The sequence below is a fragment of the Diadema antillarum genome, unplaced genomic scaffold (genome assembly GCF_040938485.1).
Source record: "Diadema antillarum isolate AM-2024a unplaced genomic scaffold, OU_Dant_1.0 scf00000046, whole genome shotgun sequence".
NCBI classification, from domain to species: domain Eukaryota; kingdom Metazoa; phylum Echinodermata; class Echinoidea; order Diadematoida; family Diadematidae; genus Diadema; species Diadema antillarum.
The window spans coordinates 1339825-1354853 of record NW_027270935.1 but is presented as its reverse complement, the minus strand read 5'-3'; the positions used below and the strand labels follow the sequence as shown (position 1 = coordinate 1354853).

The 15029-nt window shown below is 39.3% G+C and overlaps 1 protein-coding gene and 1 long non-coding RNA gene across 2 annotated transcripts in view; one reads left to right on the top strand and one right to left on the bottom strand.

Annotated features, from left to right (window-relative positions):
- The window catches only part of LOC139715343 (pre-mRNA-processing factor 40 homolog A-like), a 28244-nt gene extending 21199 nt beyond the window's left edge, over positions 1-7045 (bottom strand). The window contains exons 1-7 of the mRNA XM_071626921.1: positions 7003-7045; positions 5037-5126; positions 4118-4364; positions 3164-3289; positions 2606-2655; positions 1913-2002; positions 530-640 (exon numbers count right to left, since the gene is read on the bottom strand). Of these exons, the coding sequence (XP_071483022.1) occupies positions 530-640; positions 1913-2002; positions 2606-2655; positions 3164-3289; positions 4118-4364; positions 5037-5126; positions 7003-7008 (720 nt within the window). The 5' untranslated portion in view covers positions 7009-7045. The remainder of the gene's footprint in view (positions 1-529; positions 641-1912; positions 2003-2605; positions 2656-3163; positions 3290-4117; positions 4365-5036; positions 5127-7002) is intronic.
- A 3522-nt stretch (positions 7046-10567) lies between these two features.
- Positions 10568-11682, top strand: LOC139715245 (uncharacterized). Its single transcript, XR_011709809.1, has 3 exons — positions 10568-10643; positions 11160-11271; positions 11650-11682. It is a non-coding gene; the product is annotated as an uncharacterized lncRNA (long non-coding RNA).
- Positions 11683-15029: the final 3347 nt, after the last annotated feature.

The window sequence follows — 15029 nt, the reverse complement described above, 5'->3', positions numbered from 1 at the left end:
AACGAAATTTCGTTATAACGAAGTAAAACTTCTGGTCCCAAAATTATCGCCAGTAATGTCAATGGTACAAAATTCGCTTATAACGAACACGGTTATAGCGAAATTTCGTTATAACGAAGTCTTTTCCGAGCCCCACGGACAAAGAAAAACAAAAGAAATGTGCTCTGTTATAACGAAGTGCAGATCGCTTTCGAAAATATGTAGCGGAACAAGCATGGGCGAACGCTTCACATCACGGTGTGTTCGCTCTGTGTGTCACGCACAGTTTCTGTCAATTTTATGCTCTCTTCAATGTCATATCCAAGCGAAATTTAAAAGGTACAGTGTACCATCCCGTTTCACATAGCTGCACAGTGTTAGATGAGTATTCAACAAACAGAATATGATATATGCGTGGTTTCCTTGTTTTGATTACATTGTATATTGTATTTGTTCGGTTATAACGAAGTTTCGTTATAACGAAAGAAAACTGCCGGTCCCGAGCATTTCGTTATAACGGGAGTGCACTGTAGATGGTAAAACTTCATACCTCAGCTTTGGACTTTAATTCATCCGGCTTCTCCCACTTGGACTGTTTGGTGTGGTTGTTATAGTAGTAGGTTCTTCCATCAGGTGCCCTGTGCTCCGTCCATGCACTTTTCTACAAGTAAAAAACAAACAAAGGAACTTACAAACAGTGATGAAGCATATCATAGACTGCAGAATTTGAATGTTCAGTTGACTCCTTCAAAAAGATATGTTTTGATGAAAAAAGAATGAGCAAATCATGAGAGAATAATGCTACAAACCTCACAAGAAAATCAAAGGAAATAGATAATAAACTAATTCAACACCTCTAAAGGAGTGGGTTTTTCAATCATTAGATATGTTAATATCTTTGCAAAATTCAGAATAAATACTATTGAAGTCCCTTTCAAGGAAAAAAAATTCACAACCACAATAAAAACAGATCCTTATAGTGCATTGCAATTCCGTAGCTACAACCAACTGGTGTGACGTTTCCAAAGAGATGGAAAAATACAGTACTTGTCATTGCCTGTCGCAAAAGGAAAAAAAAAATGAAGTGAACAATACAAATGATAAAGGGATATAGCATTAAATGGTTGACATGTTTCCATGACTGCACTTCTCACTCTCACATACAATTTGTGTTAACTGTTAGTTAACTAAGCTAACCTGAATCTTGTACATCCTCAATCTTCTCCAAGCTCGCATTACAGAAACTCAACATTATTGGCAGAATGCAGGAGGTGATTTAAATTTAGTTGAATAGTTTTTGAGAACTGTGAATCCTCATCGCCTAACAAACCTCTTGTTACCAGCACAAAATAAGCATGCCTTGTCTCTATGCCCATTCAAACTCTTAAGCCCGCCGCACACTACACGATTTTGCCCCGATTCACCGGTCTTAAGACCTTAAGACTAGAAGTGTGACGTCATAGTCTTGCCAGTTTCCAGTCGTACGACTGGGTCTTAGTGCCCGTCGTAGAGATTTGACATGTTGAATTTCTACGACTGGTCGTAGGCTTTCAGCCATTAATCACAATGCAGTAAAATGCAAGCGCATGCAGTGCGCACTGCGCGTGCTTTACAGTCGGGTCGTATAGTGTGCGGTGTCTGGTCGTACGACTGGTCTTAAGACCCAGCTTGGCTTAAGACTTTAAGACCAGTCTGATCGTGTAGTGTGCGGTGGCCTTTAGACTTCTGTTAGCTATTGATAATGAATTGCATACATTCATGAGCTTAAACCAAAAATGTGCATTAACCATGGGCTAACTCTAAACACATTTGCCAATAAACCACCATAGCACCTACACTGTGTATTATGTCATAGGGTGCAACACAGCCAACTGCACTACATTAGGTGTAGCTCTTATCATCACGATAATAGACCAAAGAACACCATTCGTACCTTTTTCTTGGGTTCATCTCCTCCTGCCTGAACAGACTCTTTAGACGCCGGCTTGCTGTCGTTGGGTTTATTGTCCCCTGCTGATGTGGGCTTCAGGAATGAAAAAAAGGAATGAAAAGGCAGTGAGACAATCAATAGTTGCTCATAATGTCTTTCATATAGTACAATTGGTATTTGACATGAGCTTACTGAGGAAGATCTTCATTTGGCAAAATATGCCAGGGAACATTCCATATGGCATTTCACACATTTTATGATAACTACGAAAGACAAAAAGAAACACAAAACAAAATAGGATTTGCACAGAGATAAGTCATCTTTTTTTTTTTATCAAACAATGTTCCTGCTGTGCATCAGCTACTATGACAGATGCTTGATCTACTAATCTGAGAATTGAGAAAGTAATCAATCAAATGTCCCAACATCACTATACAGGGAGCACAGGTATGCCAAAGATATTAACATCTCTTTGGTGGAGACTGTCTTAAATATCGCCATTTTAACGGGCAGTCAGTGAACCAGTATTTGTTTCATGAATGTGCCTACAAATATCAGTGTTGTCTTTTCGTGCATTCCTCTCTTCTCTGTTCTAACTGTGAATGATTCAATTTTTTTTTGGTTCTGTTACTCTTCCTTTCAAGTGGGGTTTACTCAGAGGTATTTCTAAAGATCTGTTGTAAAGTTATATCTTACCTTGGCTGGTGTGGTGGTTTGGGGGGCACTGCTCACAGCCGGCGCTGAAGCTGTGCAGAAGAAAAGAAAGATATTAGATAGAATACAAATATGTGCCTTGTCATATCAAAAGGCATAACACATAAAATGTCTTGAATTTATCAATGGAAAACATAATACTCCATCCATGAAACATTTTAGGACTAATCTTTACATTGCATATTTTCAACATCAAAGTCAATGAATGAGGAAACAGTTTGGGGATAGCATATGTTTATGTTGTATCATATGACTCACTTATGTTCAAATAGTCATAACTCTCATCCCATTCATAGACTTTTGAGTGCATTTCCACTATCTTGTTGCGCTTATTGTTTTGATTTTCTTGAATATCTGCCCGAAAGAGCATCAACCAGTTCAAAGAGAGTGAAAGGGGGCGAGAGATAGATAGATTGGAAAGAGAGAGAGAGAGAGACAGAGACAGACAGACAGACAGACAGACAGACAGACAGAGAAATATAGCTGTGTGTGTGTGTCTTAAGAAATCCCCAAATAAATGACTTGCAAAGAAAGACTTACTGGATGATGGGGGTGTCACCCCTGTGGACATGTTTGGAGTGGCCTCTGCAGCAGACACTGGGGGCGTAGGCTGACCCATGGTGGCTGGCGGGGCACCCCCAGGGGGTACAATGGGGGGAAACATTCCTAGGAAATAAGACATTTAATATGATCGGAGTCAGTGTTTTATACATAGGAATTTGATATATTCACGTAAATAACTAGAGAATCACAATCAAGGATCACCTTCCTTTCTTTCAGTTACTAAACAAGAGAAAGATTGGCTTACAGGTTGAGAGCATTAGTTTATTTTGCTACGAAATAGGATCGTACAATAGTATGTGATGATATGTAGCAGTAAACACGATGAAACTGCTACTTTGAACATGGCACTCTGTGTAATGCAAGACTTAAGAGAATACAATTATCAAATCATCAGAAGCGATATCTGAAGCGACACTCAGTTATGCTTTAGGAGGTGATGATCTGAGGCTGCAAATAACCTACAAAAATATGAAAGTTCCTGAAATCACCAACCCTACTGTACATTCAGTTTATAATCAAAACCATGATAAAGACTTTGGTCCACCACTTTTAATCTGTCATTTGTAAACTCACCATTTGAAATTTGAAACTACAAGTTTGTCTCCCTCAATCACTTATTATAGCTACAAATTCATTGAAGTTTGGTTTGATTTAGTTTATTTCTGCATTTGAACACCAAAAAAAATACAAATTCAAAAAATGCAAACAATGACAAATGCAATGATTAAAATTTTAACAAAATTACCACACAAGTAGAAAAAAAAATAGGCAATAGTTTTATCATGCAGTGAAAAACTTATTTTCAAAAGTGTTACTTCATGTTACAACAAAGTCACAATTCCAGTAGTACAGAATTCAAATGAAATATAAGGTTTCCAAAGTGGATTCAAAGAGGGGGGGAGGGGGGGGGGGGGGGGGAGAACTTCTTACCTGGGGGAAACCCAGAGGGCATCATAGGGGGAAGTCCCATGTTGGAAGGGTTGGGCCAGCCAGGCGGGGGCATGCCCATCGGGGGAGGCATGGGTGGCATTCCCGGTGGGGGCTGCCCAAAGTTTGGTGGGGGCATATTCATGGGGCCCCCGGCCGGAGGGCCCCCCTGGGGTGGACCGCCGGACGGAGGGGGTCCTTGGCCACCCGACATGGGCATGGGAAATGGAGGCGGTGGCATTCCAGGGCCCTGGAGGGAAATCAAACAAGATTTGAATCTTCATACAAAATTTGTACTCTCTCTCTCTCTCAGTTTCATACATGAGTACTACATTAAAGGAATCTACAGTAAGAACACATGGACAGTAAAATGCGAAGACTTGGGGTTTCAGTACATCTAATTTGAATTTAATGTACATATTTTACGCTGCCAGTAAGAACTGTCAACAAATATTCTTGATGATTATGAAAGAACTGGCAACAAATGATGATTATGACTAAAGAATGTACTTTTTTGTAGCAACTGATACACATATTTGTTATCACTAACGTTATTGGCAGTTCCTTAAATAAAAGAAGTGATAGTCAAAGAATATCAAATAACTTAGTTTATGATACATCAGAGGCAACCTTCATCTGATTTTGGCATTGTGCCTTCCAACAGTGCATACATGTCATTAATCACTGGCACCATAATATCTTAAATGACCAGTTTCAAATGCAACCAAAAACGAAAACTATCAAAACAGCAAAGTAAATGTTTGTAAAGTAGACAAAAACAAACAAACAAACAAACAAACAAACAAACAAACTCTATGCCTGTATCAAAGTTGGCAAAACTGTATCTATAGATATGAGAACAGTTAACTGGCTCTACATTATCAAGTTTTCTATAATCAACAGTAGCATAGTGTAAGCTTACCCCAAATGGAGGCATCATCATAGGTCCTTGAGGGTTGAAAGGTGGAGGGGGATTACCCCCACCTCCAGGGGGCTGATTACCAGGTCCAGACTAGGAGAGAAGGAGAATCACATTGATAATAAGATATTTGTAAAGGGCTTTACACTGTTATGAATAAATTTACATCATTGGCATTAACACATTCACATTATGCACTTGTCAATGTAATGATGCACCCCACTACCCCCGGACATGGGTGCGTCATGGTCATTTTTTGACTGACCACACGGGGTTTTTGACGGACACCACAGTCACTTTTTTGACGGACAAAACGCTGCAAGTGACGAACACCACAGTCACTTTTTTGACGGACAACACGTTGAAAGTGACGCACACCTCGGTCACTTTTTTGACGGACATCCTCGGTACATTTGACGCACCCCCGTAAATACTGAAACAATTTTTGCATACGTTTTATTCAAGCAATTTCATTTTCTTTCGGTTCGTAAACATAATTTGTAAAAGTTTTGGCAAGTTTCCCTTACCATGGCCCTGTAAGCACCGTACCGTCATTCACCGTACATCACGCTGCTGCTACGATATTCCGTACAGTAGTATGTATTCTGTGCATGCAATCCATACATGACAATCACATGTGTGCAGATGCGCTGTGTGTGCGCGGCCATTGCTCGTGCGGTGGATGCATACTGCTGCAGCGCAGGTACACACCGTCCACGCCACGGCATTCCCGCTCGAGTAGTCGCTGTACGTAGAGATTCGCACAGCTAACAGCGTCGCGCGTCTGGTCGGGCTATCCCGCGAGCAGAAAATGGCATGCGGCAGGCAGTTCTTCTGCTGCCGCTTCTTTTACTGTCTAAAATTCGCCTTTGTCACCACAGAACATTATTTAGACGCACATTGTATTGGAATGTAAACGAACTTTCTTCGATAGCAATGTGTGTTGGTGTTGCCCTCTTATTCCAAAACGCTTCCCGACTTTGATTTTCACTTGCCGCGGGAAAGCGCTCACTGTAATTTCACTCGCGGTACGTGTATCCGGGACTGGTAGCGTGCAAAAATGCGTGCAGTTTTCCATAGCCAAGTGACGTACCATGACGCACCCCTCGGTTCAAAATAATGCGTGTTATTTTCCATAGCCAAGTGACGTACCATGACGCACCCTAGGCCCCTCGGTCAAAATTTTGACCGACAATGATGGGATTTTGACGCACCCCTCGGTCAAAAATTTGACGGACAAAGCTGGTAAAATGACGAACACCTGGGTCACAAATTTGACGGACCAAACGAGGAAATGACGCACCTATGTCCGGGGGGTAGTGGGGTGAGTCATTACATTGACAAGTGCATTAGAAGTTTAGAGATTATTAAAAGAGATCAAGTCCACAATGCTGCACTGTGGAATCTAACATAGTTATGTCTGTAGAAAATGTGCTTTTGTGAGCAATTGAATTTTGGCACGGGGAGGTCAAACATGAAGCACGTGCTCTGCTCTGGCAAGGCCCCGTACGTGCAATGACGTTAAAAAAAAAGGCTTCTATTTTGGGAAATTGCATGCGTGTAAATTCCAATAAGGGTGGAAACAGAGTTGCTGGCTTGGCAGAGCCAGAGCAGAGCGAGGTCTGTATAGACGGTCTACTCTCCAAGTGCTTTTCTAGTTTAACGTTAATCAATAATATTCTCGTGACTATTTAACATTGTTAGATCTAACTTGTTAGTCACCCAGTCAGCATGGTCAGCTGGTCAGCGTCAGTAGGGCCTATAACTGTTAGATCTAAATTTATTTAAGTTTAAATTAAAGTTTAACTCCATAACCATAATGCTAAATTTATCTCTTAACTAAATTAAACCATGACCATGTTAATAACAACACACAGATTATTATCGAGTGGGGTCTACACCACAAATACGCTCAACATAAAATATGCAACGGTGGCAAAAAGTTAAACGGTATTTATTTGTACATTACCATCATATATCGTCAGTCAAGCACAAGTCGAGAGTCTTGACTACGCGTAGGTAGGCCAGGCCTAGGCCTACCGCGTAACTAACGGGTTAGGCCTAGACGAAAAAGTGAAGAATGGAGCTATGGAGGGACGCGATGATGATGATGCTATTCAGAATGGCTCCGCTCCACCACACTCAAATAAATGCATAAATCGCCTCGTTTTTACACTAACTTGGAGAGACTATTATTGACGACTGGCCTACTGCTGATCTGCTGATAGACGGAGTTTACCGGCCTCCTCGCCTCCTCATCCTCGACGCTAATCAAACGCCGTGTCACGTAAATTCTAACGAGTTTACGTAGGCCTATTTTCTACATGCATGATGCTCAACCAACGTGCGTACGTGCAAGCAACACGATAGGCGGCGCGGCGGCGGCAGTGCAAAGATCAAGAAAAGCAGTAGCTTTTTTAGTTGGCTTGTACAGTTATTGTTATCGCAATGTGAGTTAAGAATTAAATTTTTAATCAATCTATGACTTTCCTTCTTTTTAAAAATCTATATATAAAAAAATAATAATTTTTGTCATAAAAATAAGAATTTGATATTTTGAATTAAATATTAATTTACATTTTAAAGAAACTTAAACGAGCCGGAACAATTGACAAGATGTCAGCCCCCGTGAGGACTTCGTCCAGAATAAAGGAGAGAAAAAGTAAAATAGTGCCCAACGACAAAGATGTGAGCACGCCCAATCGGAAAAGGAAGAATGTAGGTTTCTATTTTTGTAAATAATTACGCCTAAAACTGCTAAAAGATGATAAATTTGACTGTTTGAAAATGCGTAGTCCCGCTAATTAAAAATAGTGTGCTGCCCACCACCCTCATTTGGATACTTGCGAGTACGAGTCGAGTGTATTGTAGTTTAATAGTGCCGCTGTTAAAAATAAACCGGTACATTGGGCAACACTAATAGGGGCACACCTTCACATACAAGCTGCGGTCATACTGGCAAAACTTCTCGAACTTTAAGATTTCGAAAATGGGATCCAGTCTGAATAAATTTACAACCAAACGTACTCCCTACAGAAATAAAAACTACTTGCGAAATTTCTTGCAAAATTTCACACTGTAAATTACTGACCACTGAAAGTCAAAACTTGAAAAATTTCCCATCTTGTCATATCCCCACAAATCTCGAAGTTTCTGCAGCCTGGGGGCATTTCATGAAGGAACTTGTCGGATAAAATGTCCCATAAGTCAATTTCTAGTTCTATATCCGACAAGTTCAGAGAATCAGACTAAAGAATTTCTCAAAACTTGTCGGATATAATTGACTTGTCAGATATTTTATCCGACAAGTTCCTTCATGAAACCCTCCCTTGGGGGGCATTTCATGAAGCAATTTTTCAGATATTTTGTCTGACAAACTGTTAAAAGCTACTGAAATCCTTGCTTCTGATTGGCTGAAAGCAAATTTTGTCCGACAAGTTGTCGGACAAAATGCTTCATGAAATGCCCCCCTGAACTCAGCACAGCTGAAACTTCTAAAAGTTTGTCACATGACTGGTCCACGATCCACTTCTTATCTGTGGTGTCTAAAGCTGTCGCGTCAGGTGGCCTGCCTGCTCCATGCACTTTTCTTCTTTATTGCATTGTGCATGATCACGACGCAGATGCGCACCAGTTACCCAAACTTCGAGAGCTTATCGAGAACTGAAACTTTAAGAAGTTTGGCTGCCAGTGTGAATGGATGAGCAAACTTCGTAAAGTGTTCTCAAATTTTTGCCAGTGTGACTGTGGCTACAGAGACTCCAACCCCAAGCATAAACTGGTCTGGATATTATCCTGTATTGAAATAGCCTGGACCCTCGAGCAAACTCAGTCCAGGAGTTTCTACTCGGTCACTGCTGGGTGAGAAGACTAAGTAACTATAGCTTGTGGTGTCACATGTGTACAACAATATAAAGAAAATATAAAGAAAAATCAACATTTGTATTTTCACTTTTCTCGCATAATTTGAACATTTGACTTACCTCTTTCAGAAGGCAGGGGAAATAACATTGCCCTTAACATACTTGTATGTCAGTGACAAGTCAAGGAAATGTGCACTTTAATCAAAAAATAAAATTTTGTAAAATTCTCTTTATTGTTTCCTTATAACGTTCTACGCATAACATCATACACTGTAGTAGTCTTCTCATCCAGCAGTGACTGGGCAGATACTTAAAAAATTCATAACTTTTGAACAGATTGTCAGATTTTCCCCCAACTTTCACTGATCACGTTCTACTAATATTGCTGCATTCACTCAATCCACATCGTTGATGAAGGTGGACTTGTCCTTTAATTCCGCTGTCCACTAGCCTTTGGGCACCTTTCATGCTAGCATCCCACTGTATCCAGTGCAGACAGCGTGCAAGCCATGCACATAAAATGCCATGTACAGAAATCCCATGTGCATGCACATGCTTGCCCTAAAAATCCCACAGCTTTGCATGGCTTGTGGGCTGTCTGCGCTGCCTGACAGTGATTCTCTCGGGAATTTTAGGTTCATAGGGTCAAAGTACAAGGGTCAAAGGCCAGGTTAAAATTCTAACAATATACGATTTAATACAAAAATTACACTTTTTCTTCATACCTTGAAAATTACTCAATGCATAAACTTATAAAAGGGTCAAAGTTAAGTGAAAGTCCTCAATTCTCCAAGTACATGCTCTCTTAGAAAATTATAGCCATTCATCCAATTTAACCTAGTTCAAGGAAAGTGAACATTCAACTCATTTGTGACAAGCATGTCATTTAAATATTTTGCCAATTATGTGAAACTGTCATCACACATTGTCAAGGCGTAATATGGACCTGTTAGGAGAATGCAAGCAAGCTCAAGGTTGCCAGAACAAGGACAACACTGGATATGCCCATGACAATGCAAGACACTTTTTCTTATGGCTTCATGACAGTCAAATGACTATTCTGTTTGTTTCATTGTGTTTTACATACCTGGTAATCCATTTTTTTTTCTCAATTTGTGAATCGTGTATTGCTTTAACTTTGTATACAAATACAATTTCAAATTCTAAGCTGTGAAAACTTTTGTAATTGCATGTGTTACTCTCACTAGTGTTCTAAATGCACAAGTAAGGTACTCATGACAGTATAGTATAGTCATGACACTCTCCCCCTCCCCCTTTGTTCTCTTTGCAGACAAAAGAAGAAACTTCTGCTGGGCCGCAAATCTCCCCCATCAGTGCCAAAAAGCATGCAGGGCCAACACTGGCTGCACCCAGTCCTGGTCGCCTGGCCAGTACACCTGCCGGTGCACCCTCCAACACCCAAACAACCAGACCAACCGCTCCTGCCACAAGTGTATCCCTGCCTCCTGGCAATGTTGCAGCCCCTTCCACTACAACAACCATGTCCACCAGATCATCTCACAGGCTCGCACCACGGGAGGATGCATCGGCCGACCCGCCAAAACAAGGCCAGTTGGCAACTTCTCTGTCTTCATCTAAGTCAACCACTGTTCCCACCACCAGCGCTCAGAGCTTGGACACGGCGGGTGTTCCAGCAGGAAAGAATTTAACCGCTTCTTCACTCGCCCTTGAGCCTCAGCAGCCCACATTGCCACCCACTCACATTTTTAAGAATCCAAATTTCACAGTAAGTACAGTGACCGTTCCTGTTGATTTTCTGAAAGCAGTGTATTGTTGACAAACCAGTGAGCCAAGTAGACACTCTGCCATTCAATATGGGCCTTTCTACATGCAGAATTTCTATAACAATGAAATATGAAACCATAGGAATATTTTTAATCTTTGCTCAGTTTAAACGAAATAAAAAGATGATTTATAGATTGCAAAAACAATACAATGCTGAGGGAATTTGACTTTGGTAATGAAGATATGCTTCTTTACTGGAACAATTTGTCAATCAGTGTTTATGAGAGGGGGATCTATTTATTGCTCTTTATGTACCATATATTGCATTTCACATCTGCAATGTTCTAGAAATCTTTTTATTTTTCTTGCAATCATTTGTTAATATGTGAATATATTATTTGCACGAGACAATATGATGACTTCTTTGATTCTCCTTCACCAGTTGTGATGTCAGATAAATTCTAATTGAGGAAAAAAAGAAAAAAAAAAACATGCTGTTTTACTCTTGTCTTTACAGCATTCCAGTAGAGGAGGCACATCAACTGGGAAGAAAACAAGAACATGGAAAACACTAAAGCAGATCATTGCATCGGAGCGAGCACAACTTCACAGACCAATAGGTTCAACATGTAAGAACCAGTACTTGCACTTATTTTTTTTTTTTCATGCTGCTTTCATTACTGATTAAATATTCTCAGTGTTTCTACTGAAGAAGACCGCATTTCATATCAAAGCATTCGCATAGCTTCTATTTGTGTCTTGCACTTGAAACCCTTTTAGAGATACTGTTGATTTTGAGAAATCATATGGTGTCGTAACTAAGCATCAACACCTATCTAATTTGTCTGTCGCCAGTATCACAGAGCACTTTTTTTTTTTTCATTTCTGCTGAAGGAAGTGTTCATATTTTGCATACAAGACCAGAAAGCATGTTTCAAGAGTATGAACTCATTCATGCTAGTACCTTCATTCTAATTACGTGTTATTTTCCTCTATGCATTACCCAGATAGCAGCATTGATGCGCCTCCTTCAATGAAACCACCAAAGAAGTATTCTGATATTTCGGGCTTACCAGTGAGTATTACATTGTGTTGTTGCAGGTGTATTTCGTTTGTGCCACAGATGTTACCAAACTGCACATACTAACATACACAGAAATAAGTGTATAGATTTATGCCCTGCATACCTCATTGCTCTTCACCATACTCCAGACTCTAATGAACCATAGGATGAGAATATCTGGCATTATAATTTTTGTAAATTTTCTCCTACTTGTACTTAAGCAAAAATGAATAGATATATTAAAGAATAGAAATTAAGAAAAATTATTTTAAGCAAAAATGGACAGATATATTAAAGAATAGAAATTAATAAAAAAATATAAATATTAGGCCATAATATTGCAAAGGGACCAACTACCCATTCCTTCCTTTGGTCATGTGAATATAAATGAATGGTCCAAGTACAAATTGATTTTGTCTGGTTATGTGGTCTCAATAATGCACAGAAATTTAGAGTAGCAGATAATGCATAATATTGTAACTAAAAGAGTTTCATTCTCTCTCACTTTTCTCATATTTCTCTGTCTCCTTCGATTTTTGTTTATATCTATATATTTTATATTCCTAGTTTCTTTCTGTATCTTCATATCTATTGTAAGTATGCATGCACCTCTCCCTGTGTAACTTTTATCTTTTTCTTTTATTTCTTGGCACATTTGCCCTCAAGGCAAAGTACACAGATCCAAGGACAAAGCTTCGGTATGCCACCACTGAAGAGTTTGCTCAGCTTAGGATGTTGCCAACGGACATTGTAAATGGACTACTAGCTTTGAGGAGAGCAAATATTGATGTACAGTGACCATTTCCTATTTGTCAGAGATGAAAAGAGCACAATGGATTGGACTGAATTGTTTGCTGAAGCTGAAGTTTAGAAGTTATTAGAGGAATTCATGTTATGCATCTCATGAAAAAAAGTACATTTACAGAGCTGGAAAAAGCAGGATGGTTGGGAGGTACTATTTTCTGATTTTTGTATATGTGGGTTCATGTAGTACTTTTATAAGTTCAAGGAATAATTATTGCTTCTTCAGAATTCATAATCACAATTTTTTAAAGAAATGATGAGAGCATAGTCAAATGGACATGATTTCTCTCTTTTTTTCTTTTTTCCTTTTTTTTTTGGGGGGGGGGGAGGGGGGATTGAAGGGAAACATTGTTGTCCAGGGTTCATAAATGTGTGATAGTAAGTAGTCAAATCAGCACGGGTTTAGATCTCTTGAGTTGATAAGACATGAATTCGGATATGATGTTGTGCTGTCCAGTTGGTTGCCTTGATGCAGTAAAATGCATAGGGAAGTGTTCATGTTGATCCTCTCAAGGTGGTAGGTCCTTGCAGTGTTACTGGCATTGCATTCATGAAAGTTGGCAGCAGTGATGAGAGTTAGATAAAAGATAAAAAAACATGAACTGACAGCACATAGGGGTCGGTTACACACACACACTGGAAACTCGAGCGTAATACTGACCCCTTGCAGGTCACAGCGTACCACAGGAAAAAAAAGAAAAAAACTCAATGATATTACTTCATTTGATTTGGTTTGAATGTATGACCACTGAGGAAGCATTGAAAGGATCACACAATGAGGACAGGGTGCCTTGCCCTAGGACGGAACCGCTTCAGCAAGGGGACTTGAACCATGGACCTCGTGATATATATACGGGTAGTCAGTGGTCTTATTCATTGAACCACAACAGCTGAAGTCGTGGGAACAGCAACATCTAAGTGTACCTTTCATTGTGATGTGTTGAGGATAAAGTGCCCAGTTTATACAACTGTATAGTTTTGAAATGAAAAAAAAAGAAATGTTGTTGCCAATTTTCAAAGTATGAATTTGAGCACACAGCTCTTGCTCCATGTATCATGTTCATCAACAAGTTCAGCTTCATTTTTTTTTTCAGCTTTCATGCAAGATTGCTACTATTGTAGATACAGTGGACTCCTGTTATAACGAAGTCCGTGTGACTGGCAATTTTCTTTCGTTATATCGAAATTTCATTATAACCGAATAAATGAACAATAAAAATACATAGAGTGGATAATGTTGCGGCCTGAATTTTTACTTCGTTGTAACCAGAATTTCGTTGTAACCATGTTTGTTATAACGGGAGTGCACTGTAATGTAACATTGACGAAAATAAAATCTGTAAAAAAATATGAAGAATGAATTGCCAGCTTTTCTTTGTCAAGAGAATTACCTGTAGAGGAGAACCGCAATATAATGAGGCTGGATGTAGCAAGATGCCTGATAGAGCAAGGTAATTTTGCAGGCCCTATTCCTTCTGTATTCTTATCATTATTGTTTTTGTTTTTGTTTTTCATTGCATGCACAGATCTGCTGGTGTATTAAATGCATTTGTTTTGATAGACTGATGTATGGGTGGATGGATTGATAGATATAATAGATGGATAGGTTAGATAGATACAACTGTAGATACCAAGGTGTATGAATAAACTTATATTCTAAAATGGATAAATAACAGAAATTTTTATGTTAGTTTTGCAATTATACTTTGTCAAACATACTTGTAAACACACACATTCACATATGCACTCACATGTTCTGATTAGGCTATAAACAAACCAATGGTTCAACTCCAGAAGAGAATTGAATACACTGCAATGACATGAATAGTACCCATGGAACAAATTGTACATTGAATTTTATTTTTCCTTCCCTCTTTTGCAGCATATTGTTCTTCTCTGATGAAAAAAAAAACAACAACACACAAACAAGCAAATGAAAGAACAAACCAGGGCCCCGTTTCATAAAACTTGTTATCAGTGACAAGCTTGTCATAGTTGTTATAAGCTACTGAAATTCTTGCATCTGATTGGCCATAAGAGCAAATTTGTCACAGAAATGTGGCAGTTGTCACTGATAACAAGTTTTGTGAAACGGGACCCAGGATTTGGGTTCAGCATATTATCTTCAAAATTCGAGCTGGAACATTTTAATAGGCTATGATACAAATTTTAGAGTTCAATCAACATTTTTTTTCTTTTAATAGGTGTGTGGGCATGTCAGATTGTGTGTATGTGGGTGCATGTGGGTGTTAATGCATGTGTTTATTACATACCCAGCATGATTGTTTTACCTTGAATTTGCCTTCTAGATTGATATTTCTAATTTACAGATTTTTTTTTCTTGGTTCCTTGATAAGTTTCAATAAATTTACAAAGATTAATTAGAACTAGAAATACCAAATAGATACACATCAAACCAACACCAAGACATACAGGTAGATGATGATGATGACAGGGGCGGATCCAGGGAGGACCGCAACCGGCGCACGCCCCCCCCCCCCTTTATTTTTTGTTGAAACA